The sequence below is a fragment of the Neophocaena asiaeorientalis genome, unplaced genomic scaffold, assembly GCF_003031525.2.
Source record: "Neophocaena asiaeorientalis asiaeorientalis breed wild unplaced genomic scaffold, Neophocaena_asiaeorientalis_V1.1 scaffold218, whole genome shotgun sequence".
Lineage (NCBI taxonomy): Eukaryota > Metazoa > Chordata > Mammalia > Artiodactyla > Phocoenidae > Neophocaena > Neophocaena asiaeorientalis.
The window spans coordinates 11,925,353-11,939,873 of record NW_020172818.1 but is presented as its reverse complement, the minus strand read 5'-3'; the positions used below and the strand labels follow the sequence as shown (position 1 = coordinate 11,939,873).

Genomic DNA, 14,521 nt, shown 5'->3' with positions numbered 1-14,521 from the left:
AAACTAGAAGGTTACGGGCTTCCCTGGTGGCGCAGTGGTTGAGAGTCCGCCTGCGGATGCAGGGGACGCGGGTTCGTGCCCCGGTCAGGGAAGATCCCACATGCTGCGGAGTGGCTGGGCCCGTGAGCCATGGCCGCTGAGCCTGCACGTCCGCAGCCTGTGCTCCGCAACAGGAGAGGCCACAACAGAGAGAGGCCCGCGTACCGCAAAAAAAAAAAAAAATAGAAGGTTACCAAATAATGGAGTCATCAAACATGTCTTCTAAGTAAACGTGATTGTTAGGTTTAAATAATTAAAAAGCAAGTTTTGAGAATTTCAGCAGAGGTGAAAGCCATAAAAGAGAACCAAATGGTGATTCTAGAACTGAAAAGGGCAACAATGAATATTAAGAACTTGAAAGTTATACTTCATAGCAGATAGAGAGACCTGAAGTGATTACAAAAGAAATAGGGTAGAAGAAAATATTCGGACTAAAAACAAAGAGAAAGGAAAGAGTTTTTTTAAAATACAGAAATATTGTCAGAGCCATACGAGGCATAGTGATAAGGCCTAATATCTGTGCAATTTGAGTTTGATAATGTGAGGAGAAAGAAAATGTCAGATGTGATATGAGAAGACAAAATAAGAATCCCGCAAAAATAACAATGCCCCTCAAGCACAGATACAAGAAGCAAGGGCCACAGGAGGTAATGGCTAAAATGCCAGACCTATGCAAACCGTAATTAAATTTCTGATTTAAATTTTATAGCAAAATATAAAATTCTTAAAAGCAGCAAGACAAAACGTCAGCTGAAAAGGAGCAAACAATAGTACTGACAGTCGTCTTTTAATCAGAAACAAGAAAAACCACAAGACAATAGAATCATATCTTCAAAATGCTGAAGGAAAAAGCTGCCGATACAGATTTGATACCCAGAAAAATAATAATTCATAAACAAAGTTTAAATGAAGACATTTTCAGACAAATAAAAAGTGAGACGTGTCACCAGAAGTCATACTCTAAAGGGAACGCTAAAGAAAATATTTCAGGCAAAATGAAGATAATTCCAATGGAAACTTCCAAGTGAAGCAAGAAATAATGAGCAGAATATGTGAGTAAATATAATCAATGATCAAAGAAGATTCTATCTCAAAAATCTAGAAAAAGAACAGTGACTTAAACCAAAATGTACGTAGGAGAAAATTAAAATGAGAACATAAACCAGTAAATCATTAGCAAACAAATAATAATTAAGAAAGCCAAGGGTATTTTTAAATCTAAAAAACTGATAAACCCAAGCAAGACCAATCAAAAGATAAATTAAGGAGGGAGAAAACACAAATTACCAAAATCAGAATTAAAAGAGAAGATATCATTACAGATCCTACAAACGCTGTAAAGATTAAGGAGATATTATGAACATTTGGCCCATACATGTGAAACTTAGAAATAATAACAATCCTAAACAAACTCTTACAGAGGATCGCAAGAAATGGTATAGTTCCAAATTCTTTTAATGAGGCCAATATAACCTTGATACAAAAAACTAATAAAGATGGGCTTCCCTGGTGGCGCAGTGGTTAAGAATCCGCCTGCCAAGGCATGCAACACGGGTTCAAGCCCTGGTCTGGGAAGATCCCACATGCCGCGGAGCAACTAAGCCCGTGCACCACAACTACTGAGCCTGCGCTCTAGAGCCTGTGAGCCACTACTACTGAGCCCGCGTGCCACAACTACTGAAGCCCGTGTGCCTAGAGCCCGTGCTCTAGGCTCAACAAGAGAAGTCAACAAGAGAAGCTTGTTGTGTGCCTAGAGCCCGTGCTCTAAGCTCAACAAGAGAAGTCACCACGATGAGACACCCACGCACCGCAACAAAGAGTAGCCCCTACTCGCCACAACTAGAGAAAGCCCGCGCGCAGCAACAAAGACACAACACAGCATAAAATAAATAAATTTATTTTTTAAAAAACTAATAAAGACATTAAGGGGGTGGGGGAGGGAAGTACTGGGAGTTTGGGATTAGCAGATGCAAACTATTATATATAGAATGGATAAACAACAAGGTCCTACTGTAGAGCACAGGGAACTATATTCAATATCCTGTGATAAACCATAATGTAAAAGAATATGAAAAAGAATAAATATATACAACTGAGTCACTTTGCCGTACAGCAGAAATTAACACATTGTAGATCAACTATACTTCAATAAAAAAATTTTTTAAAGACATTAAAAGTGTGCCCTTTCTTGCTCTTCTCTGGAAGAGTTTGCGGAAGATCATCATTATTATTATTTCTACCATTTGGAAGAATTCACCTACGAAGACATCTGGGCCTAGACTTCCCTTTACAAGAAAATTTTTACTACAGGTTCAATTCCTTAATAGATATAGAATTATTCTAATATTTAAATTCTCCTTGTATTATTTTTGCTAAGTTGTGTTCTCCAAAGTAGTTATTTTATCCAAATTTCAAATGTATTGGCATACTATTCATAATATCCTCTTATGAAAAATTTATAAACAAAATATTACAAAATCAAATCTAATAATATATCATATCATGAGAAAGTGGGTTTTATGCCAAGAATGAAAGGTTGATTATTTAAGAATACTCTAAAAATTTGATTCATCACCTAGTCAGATAAAGAAAAAGGAGAAAAAACACATATTATCTCAACAGATGGAGAAAAAGCATTTACTTAAATTCAACACTCATTGATAATAAAACCTCCCAGCAAATCAGGATAGAAGGAAATTAACATGATAAAGCGTATCTACAATAACAATACAGCTAACATAATAATTAACTGTAAAATAGTGAATGTTCTCTGCCTGAGGGAGAGCTGGTTTTGGTAAATGTGCCAATCAGGACAGGCTGTGCTATGCTACAGTAACAAGCAGCCCCAAATCTCAGTGCCTTCAAACAGCAGAAGTGTCTGTCTCACTGATGCCATGTCCCAGGTCAGGTGGGCTGGTAGTCACTGTGGCCTCCGTTCCACGTTGTACTCACTCTGGGAGGCAGGCTGGAGTAAGTTCCACCATCCAGAACATTGTGGTTGCCCAGAGCTAGAGACATACGAAGGGACACCTAGTTCGTAAATACTTTTTCCAAGATGTGACACACGTTGCCTCTGCTCACAATGACCAAAGCGAGTCACATGTTCCCACAGAACTGCAACGGGACAAGGAAGGACAATTCTTTGCATGGAAATAAACAGGGACGGGATATGGGTGAACAGTGGTAAAGCCCCACATTGAGAGAATGGGGCCTATTTGTATTACTGACTTCACAGATGGAAAGAGGAACCAGAGGCCAGACTCCTCAATGAATAAGGACACTCCAAGAAGGTCAGAAAAACCAAGGGCTGAAAGGAGTTAGACTGCAGGATCAGTAACAATATCGGTCTTCACTTTTCCCTTGGTTGTCTCTGGCTAATAAGACTGATTTTCTCTTCTTGGTGGTTCTGTGTACAATTCTCCCCTGGTATCCTAAACTGTTTGTCCCCATTGCTGTCTGCAGGAGAATATCCCTTTAGGGTGTCAGGACTCTCACTGCTCTTTGTAGAACAGTTTTTCCATCTCTGTCTGTTAATAGCTCAGAGCCCAGATTTTAGATAACTGAGTATTGCTAAGAATATTTTGTTACTACCAATTCTCTCAGGAGAATGCCCAAGCTCAGCGCTAGCTTATGCTGATTGATCCTTCTAAAATATCGATCCTTCTTCTCTCAAGGCATTTAAACCCTTCCCTCAAGACATCATAAATCCTGTCGCCATCCTAACAGCCTATCCACTCCAGCTCATATCGTGAGAACCATCTCCCCTCTCCACCCTTTTGCTGTCCCATAAAAGAGGGATTTTTGTCTTACCCAGAAAGCACCAGGGGAAAAAGATCTGCCTTCTCTCTCCATTGGGAGAGAAGTGACAGCCCAAATCATGACATACAAGAGTCCGATATCCATTGATCATTACAGGTTGCCGTTTTTTGGAAATTTCTTGGGCTTCTCTGTGACTGGGAACCACGGTCCCAGAGCCCACCTTACAGACTCAACTCTCTGCCCAAGCCAGTTTCAAGCTTGAAATTAAGGGACAAGAATAGAAAGGCCATTCTGGACTCAAATCCAAGTCAGTTCTCCAAACCAACTTTATTAATAATACACCCGAAATGTCTTCGTTTGTTTCTCAACAGCTTCTGAACTCAGAAGAATAGAAGGAATTGGCCCCCAGTAAGTTATTACTTTGATCCCTCATTCAACGAAGAGCTGCCGTAGGCCTTCACTGGCCCCATTCTAGGCCTTGCAGACACCAAGGTGAAAAGGAAAGAACTGCTGCTCTTCAGGACGTCACAGTCTAGTGCACAAGTGGATATGCAACAAAGTAAACAAGGCATGGTCCACGTTTCAAGGAACACAAAAAATAATCGTCACTGGAGTAGATGCTTCTGTTTGTGTTTACCTGCCTGACCCAGGGTCCACTTCTCTTCTTCTGTTGATACTGCAATATTCCTTGAGAATATTCTTCACATATCTTCTTTGTCCCAGTGCCTCAAGGGGAACCAACGCCACCCCCTGAATCCAAGGGTGGGCATGAGATCCAGCCCGGCCAGTTAGAGCCTCAGTCTCCCTGGTCACAGCCATTGGTGCAAGAATGACCCAAGACCTCATGAGAACCCATCAAAACTAACCCTGGGATGTTCTCTGCAACGATGGTGAAAAAGATACTCCCTTTTCCACACTTGGAGTTGTGAGGCTGTGAGCCTGGCGGTGGTAAGGGCCTCATGAGGAGAGAGCCTGCTTGGAGCCACACAGAGGAGAGAATCCAAGGAGGAGGATTTCTCATGATAGTATTCAGGAACTTGGTTCCAGCCACAGCTGATGAGACTTACACCTCCATTCATTCATTTATTGATTTGTCCATCAAAAATTTATTGAGCATCTATTATGTTCCAGGTGTTTTAGGGCTTGGGGACACAGCAGTGAATCAATCATATCACATCCCTACTTTAAGGAGCTTGTAACTCCTTAGGAGGGGACCAGTGCATGAAAAATGATGCCCACGTTAACAGGATCACTCTGGCTGCTGCATGGAGGTGCCACTGAAGAGGGGAAGGGTAAAAGTAAGCAGACCAGTTAAGGAAGTTATTGTAATAACCTAAGCAAGAGGGGTGACGCTGGCTTGGACCAGAATGGAAGTGATGAGAAGTGGCCGGAGCCAATTAATTCCCTTTAAAGGAACTCATGTTGCTTTTCTGTCACTTGCAGCTGAAGGAGGCTGGCATGCTCTATTCAATCTACTTTCAGGTGCCATCCACATTAAATGCACTATTACTTTATGTGCCACCAAGAAGGAAGAAATGCTGCCAATTAATCTACAATGTGATTCTTTCGCATCCCTTAAAAGAGTTCCTTTAGACCTTTCATATATCATGTTAGTACGAACAACTGTGACCATGTACAAACAATAAAATTACATCACAAGTACCACCATGACCAGCAGTGATCATAAAGCACATCCCAATTTCAGAAATGTTAAAACATGGGAAAGTGTGTGCGTCATAGTCAATGAAATCCATTAGTGTGTATACTTATGTCTGACTTTCTAGAGATGATTAATACATGGTTTATCCTTATGAAGTCCATATTTATTTTCTAGGAGGGTTGAAAGGTATAAATGCATCCTACAATTCATTTCTACTTAACCATCTCAGATTGATTTATGGTAAATTTCTTCATCTCCCATGTACAAGACAAATCAAAATGAACTTTCAAATGAGGTGTAGATCTTAAAATCTAAGCTTTACATTCTAGACTCCTGCATTAGACACACACGTGCCTGATACACATATGGACACCAAGCCCATAAGCCCACATCCCTTACATGGCCTCTCTCCACCCTCTACTTCTGTACGTACTCTATATATAAAGCACAAAGTGCATTCAGAGCAACTCCAAACTTTCTCAGAATATGTTTGGTTTCCACCTTTTGCACAAGCCACAACTGGCACAAGGATGAAAAGCAATGTATAACATAAGTGAGCTTCCCCCAAGTTCTAAAAAAGTTGAGACAGGGCTCCCCTGGTGGCGCAGTGGTTGGGAGTCCGCCTGCCGATGCAGGGGACACGGGTTCGTGCCCCGGTCCGGGAAGATCCCACATGCCGCGGAGCGGCTGGGCCCGTGAGCCATGGCCGCTGAGCCTGCACGTCCGGAGCCTGTGCTCCGTAACGGGAGAGGCGGCAGCAGTGAGAGGCCCACATACCGCAAAAAAAAAAAAAAAAAGTTGAGACAAAGTTGGAAGTGAATCCTGCCTGCCCCATTAAGAGATTTCAGGTCTTTGTGAATCACAATGACAGGGACACCCCAGGTTCAAAAGACTGTCTCCAAGTGAAGCATGATTGCAACTTCAGGGAATGATTTTTTAAATTGCCTTTGTTATCTGACTGTGCCCAGAGTTAAACAACTTTTGTTGTATATTTACGTTAACCAAGAAGATGCTTTCATGTTCTACGCTGCATGTGAAGTTACCTGGCCCAACAATAATACAGAAGTTACATTTCTTTTTAAATGTCCCTTTAACTCCTAACAATCTAAAATGAGAATACCCAGAGCTGTTTACAAGGTTGTGAAACTGATACCCTCAAATGTGGGTACAGGCCATAAATTGATACAACATTGATATTAAAAAAAAAACCTTTTGGAAACATAATTTAAGAACATGTTTCTGGAGTCCTAGAAGTTATTCAATCCTTTCGATCCAATAATCTCACTCACTGCACCTCATTTTAAGGAATTCACTTAAAAGAAGAAAAATGCTTTACGTATAAAATTTTCAGGCAACTTACTTATAAAGATGAAACACTGAAAACAGCCTGCATGTCTAACAACAAGAAAACATTTAAGTTACAATAGTTCCATCAGATGGAATACTATAGCCCATTAAAATAGTAATTTTGAAGACATTATAGCAACATAAACTACTTAAAACATGACGCTAAGAGAAAAAGCAGAAATCATTTTGTGTGGCAAGTGTACCCTTACGTAAAAATGTCTAGACATAGATTAGGACAGTAAAGGAAAAAAACCTTAGAAACAATTTTGACATGAATTTGGAAAGGGAGATGATTTTGCTTTCATTCCCAGAACTTGCATTATGATATGACAGCTCAACAAAATGTCTTTTGAAGATGGTAGCTGATTGTTGTAAATGATCGAGTGCTGTCAGGATGCAGTGTTACTATCTTCCTATAGACGTCTGCATAAAGAGACCTCTATCAGAGCCTGATGTCTGTGCTAGTCTCATTCTGTGTTGGTCCTACGTATCTTTGAGGGATTAATTTTCCTGTAGGTCCTAAGGGGTGGCACAGGAAACAGTGTTAGGTACCAGACTCTGGAGTTAAACAGCCCTGGGGGTTTAACTCATGAGTCCCAGCTCATCCGTACACAGGCCATGGGACCCTGGGCAGTTTTCCGGAGGTCCTCTGTAAACTCTCTAGTAAAATGCAGATTCCGAGACCTCCCTGGCTGAGTCGTGATAATGATTCCCAATTAGGTATGAAAAGGAGTCCACACAATGCATCACTAGCTTACAGTTTTTAATATTATCTGGATGCAAGTTAAATGTTTGCCATCAGAACGTAGACAGTTATGGTACAATTACACAATGGCGAATTTTCAGCTACAGTTTAGCTTTAAATTACTTACAAATCAGATTCGTTCTGGTTGCGTAGGTACCTGCACCTTCAACCACTCAGCAACTCTGGTTTGGGAGAGCATGTTCGGTCACCAGACCATGTCACTGCCCTGCTTAAAATCCTTCCGTGACTACAGATGTCCATAAGGTCAATTCCAAATACATGGCCACTGGGTCCTTTAAGGCCACTCCAGCACTCAGGGTTCATCTCCTGTAGCTTCCAGCCTCACACACCACATTGCAGGAGTACTAAAGTCCCCACAATCTCCCCAAAGAGCCATGTTTATTCTTTACCATCTGTCTTTGCACATTCTGTTCCCTCCCTCTGAAACACCCTTCCCCTATCTACCAACCTCTCCTTCCTGGGAACTTCTACCATTTCTGCAAAACTCAGTCTAAGAGGAAGTCTTCTCTGACTCCTCCTCTCTGCCCCAGGGTTAGGGCACCTCCTGTAGGATACCACAGTCCCCTGAGCTCTCTTACACTGTCCTGGCTGTTTATCTGCTCTGCGAGCTCCCTGAGGGTTAGAACTTTGCCTTCATCTTCTCCATATTCCTGCTGCCCAGCACAGGGGTGGGTGCAGAAAAGATGACCAGCACATGCCTATGAAATAAGCGAATCAATTGGCAGCAAATAACAGTGTGTTACTTGCACAGGTATTGAGACATATGCTGGCAAAATCAAACAAGTTAATGTTTCACTGAGCTGAAAGCCCGCAAAATGAGGAGAGTCCTAACCTTGTATTTCAACCAGGCAGTTGACCTTGAGCCCGACCACTTTTGGAATGAGGAACAACAACAGGAAAATCAAAAGCTTGGCTATGCCAGATATAACTATTTTGCCAACAGATATTTAAAGCACATTTTCCGGGATGAAGGATAGAGACAGTTGTCGATATAAGGGAAGCAAATTTACTCTGAAAATAAAAGAGAAAGACACTAAAAAATTACCTAAAGCATGACCTTTGACCCAGGCTACTACCACGAACCTCTAAAATTGGGAGTGATGCATAAGTTTGTGCTTTCTTCTGGGAAAGGAGTCCATGGCTTTCATCAAAGGATCCTGTTATGGGCCGAAATGTGTCCCCTCCAAACTTGAGATGCTGAAGCTCTAGCCTCCAACATGACTATGTTTGGAGAGAGGGCTTTTAAGGAGATAATTAGCATTCAGTGAGGTCATAAGGGTGAGGCCCTAACCCTGTGGGACAGGCATTCTTATAAGAAGAGGAAGAGCCACCAGAGATCTCTATCTCCTTGAGCACACAGGTCACGTGAGGACCCAAGGAGAAGGAGGCTGTCTGCAAGCCAGGGAGAGAGCCCTCACCAGAAACCAACCCTGAAGGCACCTTGATCTTGGACTTCCAGCCTCCAGAACAGTGAGAAAATAAATTTCTGTTGTTTAAGCCACCACCAACAACAAATTTTTTTTGTTTAGCATCTGGGGTATCTTGTGAATGCTTTCTTTTTTCTTTTCTTTTCTTTCTTTTTTTTTTTTTTTTTTTTTTTTTTTTTTTTTGTGGCCATGTCACGCAGCTTATGGGAGTTTAGTTCCCTGACCAGGGATCGAACCCAGGTCCTCGGCAGTGAGGGTGCAGAGTCCTAACCACTGGACCACCAGGGAGTTCCACATCTGGGGTATCTTGTTATAGCAGCCTGAGCAGACTGATATAGGTTGGTTCCCCAAAACAGACAGGAAACCTTTGACTGATTGAGAACAGAAAGTTTTCGGCCCAAGTCATCCTCTCCATCTGTCAATGAGTGTATCTTCTCATAGGGTCTGAGCACCCCTGAATGTAACCTCACAGGACAGACGTTCTCCCAAAGGGACAGGCCTGCCCCACATCCACCCCAAGCAGGATGTGTCCCTAGCAGAACACATATTTAAATACTGATTTAAGTGTCAAGATCACTTTGACTTTCATAGAGCAATTCAGGGTCATTATGAACTTGACTGGGGAAGAGTTCAGCTACATGGTGTCCAAATGCTTCCTGGGATACACAAGGGCCTCCCCCACCCACCTGGCTACCTCTTGTCTGTCCACTCCTGGCTCCCTATCTACCTGTGCTCCAGACTAAACTACCAGGAAGGGCTTAGCCTTCCTTGGGTCTCCAAGGCCCTGCACTGGTCCCACTCACTGCCCTTATCACCATGGATGGTCCTCAGTGCCACTAGACTAGGAACTCCTTTAAGAAAGGACCAAATGGGCGTGACTCAATTACATTGACTGTATTCAGGTATTCTATTCAGAGGGACTGCCAGGGTGAGCGTTTGACTACCACCCACAGCCTTGGTAGATTTAGAGATCATGACTGATGCCCACAAGCCTATTCCTGGGCACAAGAAGCACTGCCTCCAGGGCAGACTGTCCAGCCTCAAAGCCAGCTCTGACTAGGACACATCTCTTTCTTCAACTGTAAAATGGAACAACAAAAGTACCCACCTCATACAGTTGCCATGAGGCCTGAGCGAGCACATGTAAAGCCCTAGAACACTGGCTGGCACATGGACTATGCTCAGTAGACCTCGCTCTCATTTGGGGGCACAGTGGAGACTGGAGAAACCAGTGCAATAGCAAACCGAGCTTTATAGAGGCAAAGTTAACACAGTGCAGAGCTCTGTAACTGATTATATTTACAAGGCACTTTTCACATGAATTACCAGTGGTTAAGCTTCAAACGACCCCCTAAGGTAGTAAGCGGTAATCGTAAGTCTCTTCTCCTAGGTGAAGAAACAAAGGTTTCAGAGAGGTTAAGGAAGTTGCCCACAGACACACAGCGCTGGAAAAGAGGATCTGCTATTCCAAATACGAAGCTCTACCGATATGAGCCACAAGAACCCAGTTCTGGAGTTTAGATGAGGTTGGACCGCCTACACCACTCCTCCACCTGGGAAGCTGCCAACAGCGGGACGCCTTCCGCCCAGACCCAGAGTTTAATCAAGAAAAGTTTCCCTAAGCTGTCCTGGGCGAATGAGGAGGGCAGCATGGAACCTGCCCGTGCACAAGACCAAATGCGTAGTACACACACACACACACACACACACACACACACACACACACACAGACACAGAGAAAACGCCTCCTTCAGCCTCGGGCTCCAAAGGAGACCTCGGTTTCCCCGGAGCCCAAGCAACATCCAGACTCGCCTCCGAAGTCAACTCATCCCTCCTGCTCCCCCAAGTGAAGCCTTCGGGTTCACTCTCCTCTCGGAATCCCCCGCCCGGGCTCGCGCTCGGCACCGTCCCGGCCCCTAAGAGGCACCGACGCGAGGAGTTGTTGCCTCTGTAGAAGCCCGTAGCCCGGCACGGGCCGGGCACACAGCCGACGCTCGGCCAAGGGTGCTGGAAGGAGGGATACCCGGCCTCTGCCCGAAGGGACAGCGCGGGGCACGCGCCCCTCGCCCTCTTACCTTCCTCATTCTCGTCAAACACCGGGGGCTTGTGGGAGTGGTTCCCGCCCATATTCCGCCGCGGCGGCTGCCGCAGCTGCCGCTACTACATGCCCGGCCGCCGGGGTGCGGGTGCGGAATATGCCGCGAGCGCCCAGCCCAGACTGCAGCCGCGCGCCGAGCCGGAGGGGGCCGAGCGCCGCGCAGCGGCGGGAACCGCGCCCCCTCCTCCCGGGCGTCCCCCTGGCGGCGCTCTCCCGCCTCGCCCGCCGCTCCCTGGCCACGCTAACTCTTCTGCCGCGCCCTTCGCCTGCGCCCGCCCTGGAACACTGGAGCTCGCGGCGCTGGGGCCACCGAGGCGCGCTCCACGCGGGAGACCGGAGGCGGCGCGGGAAAAGTAGGAGGAGCGGGAGGGGAAGGAGGGAATGGGCGGGGGCTGCGCAGAGGGGGCGAGCGGGCGAGCGCAGCCCCGGGGGCGGCCTGAAGGAGAGGGCGCGGCGGGCACAGAGGGCGAACGCAGCCCTACGGGCTGCCTGGAGGAGAGGGTGCGGGCCGCCACCTCCCCGCTGCACCCACCGGAGCTGAGCGCGGCGTCGGCCCGGAGGAGTCGGGGCGCTCCCTCCAGGCAGTAAGCGAGTCGTGAACATCTACTGTGTGTCGGGCCTCAGTCAAAGGCTTTATAAGCACAATCCCATGTCACCTCTCAACAACCCAACCGTTAGAAAAAGCGTTGTTGCCCATTGTACAGTCAGGTAGGGTTCAGGGGTAAAGGAACTCTTCGGTCAGTAGTTAGTCGGTCCTGGCTACGAAGGGAGACCCCCGGACGCCCTATTGGCCTTATTTGTCCACTCGGACTGAGACCCGGGGAGTGGTGTGTCTGCCAGTTCTGCAACACACGCTCTTCCTTCTTAATGTTTTTCTAAATGTTTAATGAGTGAAAGTAGAGTTACCCTTTTGGACTCAGTCTAACCCCTTCATTCTCCCGGGGAAACTGAGTCCGCCAAGGGGCGTGGTTTGCCCCAAATCATTCTCCCTAGGAGTGGCTCTGCGTGGACCTCCGGAGTCCCCTTTAATTGAACTAAGGGCGGTTCGCATCTGGGTCGGTGGGGTCCTGGAGGCGGGAGCTGGGGAGCGCAGACTGAACACGGGGCTGCTGATGACAGGGATGCGATGGGTGTGCCCCAAAGCTCTCGTGGGGCGAGCACGGACTCTCAGAGGGCGCTTCCTGAGGGGCGCGCAGGTTACCCGCGCGGTGCAGTCCTGCCCGCCCAGGTGCCTGGTAGCCAGGAATCTTTGGCCACATCCTGCCATCTGCTGGGCGCCTTAAGTTACCGTCCGTGCTTTGGTGGAAAGCAGTGGGTTCTTTTTATCTCCCTATCCTGTCTCCCCCACCCCCAAGCTGTCTCTTTGTCTGTCTCTTTCTGTGGGGAGGAGGGAACGGAGGGAGTGTCTCTCTGTCTAACACAGCAAGAAAACTCCGAGAGACAACGGGAAGAGGTCGAGCAGACGAGCCAGCCCCATCCAGCTAAAGTTTCAGGATTGGCCTAAACTGCTAGGCCTCAGGGGTCAGACAAGCATCATTTACAGAACTGGTTCTACCACTTACAGGCTGTATGTGCCCCCCCACTTCCAGTTCTCATCTGTGAAACGGGGAGGTTGATATTAACTCCCCAGCGTCGCTATTAGAATTATATCAGATAATATTTATAAAAGCGGGTAACAGGGCCTGGCATGTAACAAATGATCAATAACTATTTCTTGCTTTCATTCTGCCCACAAGCATTGACTGAGTGGCCAATCTACACCAGGCAATGTACTTAACCAAGATAAAGGAGGTACAGCCCCTAGACCAAGAGGCAGGAGGAGGGATGGTGACGGGCATGAGTGCTGGGCCCTGTTCTTCCCAGATTTCATTCCACTTTGCCACTCTCTAGCAAGCTAACTTGGGTAAATTACTTAACCTCTACTGGCCTCAGTTTGTTCATCGGCAAATGGGGATGATAATAGTATTTTTCCCCCTCCTTGGGTTGTTATGCAGAATAAATGAATTGGTGTTGGTGTCTGGAACGGAATAAGCACAACACAGGTGTTAGTTATTATCCTCAGTAATTAGCTATGGTGTAAATTGTATTGTTGGCTCACAATTTTCCTTCTCTCCCTGTCCTTGATACTGCTCACTGGAATGAGGGGGCATTTCCTACTTTCCCACCACTGAGGTGGAGCGTGCCATAGGACTTAGTTCGGCCAGTGGTCTATGGGAGGAAGTGACAGTGTGCCAGTTCAGAGGGACAGCCTTAAGAGATGTTGCATGTTTCAGCTCTCTTGTCCTTTTGCCATCCACCACAAGAAGATCTGGCCCTGGGTAGCATCTGTTCCCAGAATGAGAGACCCAAGGTGTATACCTAAGCCCCACGTGTATCCTGAAGCAGAACGACAAGCTCACAAGCAAGAAAAATATGTTCTTGTAAGCCAGTGAGATTTGGGGGGGGAGGGGTTGCTGAGGGGGTGGTTGTTCCACAGCATTATCACAGAAAGAACTGACAAATACATATATTCAATGAATAGGCATGCATGCAAAGTCTCTAGCTGTGATTTGTACTGTGTGGCAGGAATCCCAGGAGGCTATGGGAACACAGGAGGCACCTGTCCCAGCCCAGAGAGTCAGGGCAGGTGCAGGGTCCCCCAGAAAGGAGTCACGAGTGTTTGTTCCTTCACTTCCTCCTTTGTTGAACAAGCATTTTCTGAACACTTGTTGTGGGCCAGGCCCTGGGCTGGGTGCTGGAGGCAGACCCAGCAATGAGTAAGACAGGGTCTGCTTCCATGAAGCTGAAGTTTAAAAGGCTGGTGAAGGACAAGGACAACACTCACAGAGTGGATCATACTTTGATTAGGGGGAGGGGGTAAGCACAGGCTGTGAAGGCAGAGGTAACTGGAACGTTACCGAGTCCAAGTTCATACCATGCACCCCAGGACAGGCCAGTAGAGAGACAGCTCTTGGGTAAGGACTGAGATGATGGTGGACTAGTGTCCTGAAAAACCATCTTCCCCAAGTTAGAATTCAGGCCTCTTTTATACTAAAAGGGGAGAGAGTGTATTTGGTTGTTGGAAACCTCTTGATGTCAGAATTCGTTGTTCTTACAATTGTCCACTAGGTCAGGTCACTATGTTCCTATAACCTTCAACAAGGCAAATGTTATTCTCTGTTCTGCAACTTTTTATCTCTGTATGAATGGAAAAGTGTTATACCTCTAAAGTTCAGGGCCCTGAGAATGGGCTATCCTGTATATCCCAGGCCAGAGGCTACAAAAGCAATAGAATATAAAAGTTAAAGAAACAGATCCAATATGGAGTCAGATTTGTTCTTCCCTATTACAGAACCACACTCAAAGAAGCTGACAGGAGGGCGATGGCACATTAGCTGAGACCAGAAGGGCAAGGAAGAATCAGCCAGGTGGGAGAAGAGAGGGGC

The 14,521-nt window shown here is 46.0% G+C and overlaps 1 protein-coding gene across 1 annotated transcript in view; it reads right to left on the bottom strand.

Annotated features, from left to right (window-relative positions):
• Nucleotides 1-11,135, bottom strand: part of STK32B (serine/threonine kinase 32B) — a 333,967-nt gene extending 322,832 nt beyond the window's left edge. Inside the window, exon 1 of the mRNA XM_024741790.1 lies at nt 11,074-11,135. Within this exon, the coding sequence (XP_024597558.1) occupies nt 11,074-11,125 (52 nt within the window). The 5' untranslated portion in view covers nt 11,126-11,135. The remainder of the gene's footprint in view (nt 1-11,073) is intronic.
• Nucleotides 11,136-14,521: the final 3,386 nt, after the last annotated feature.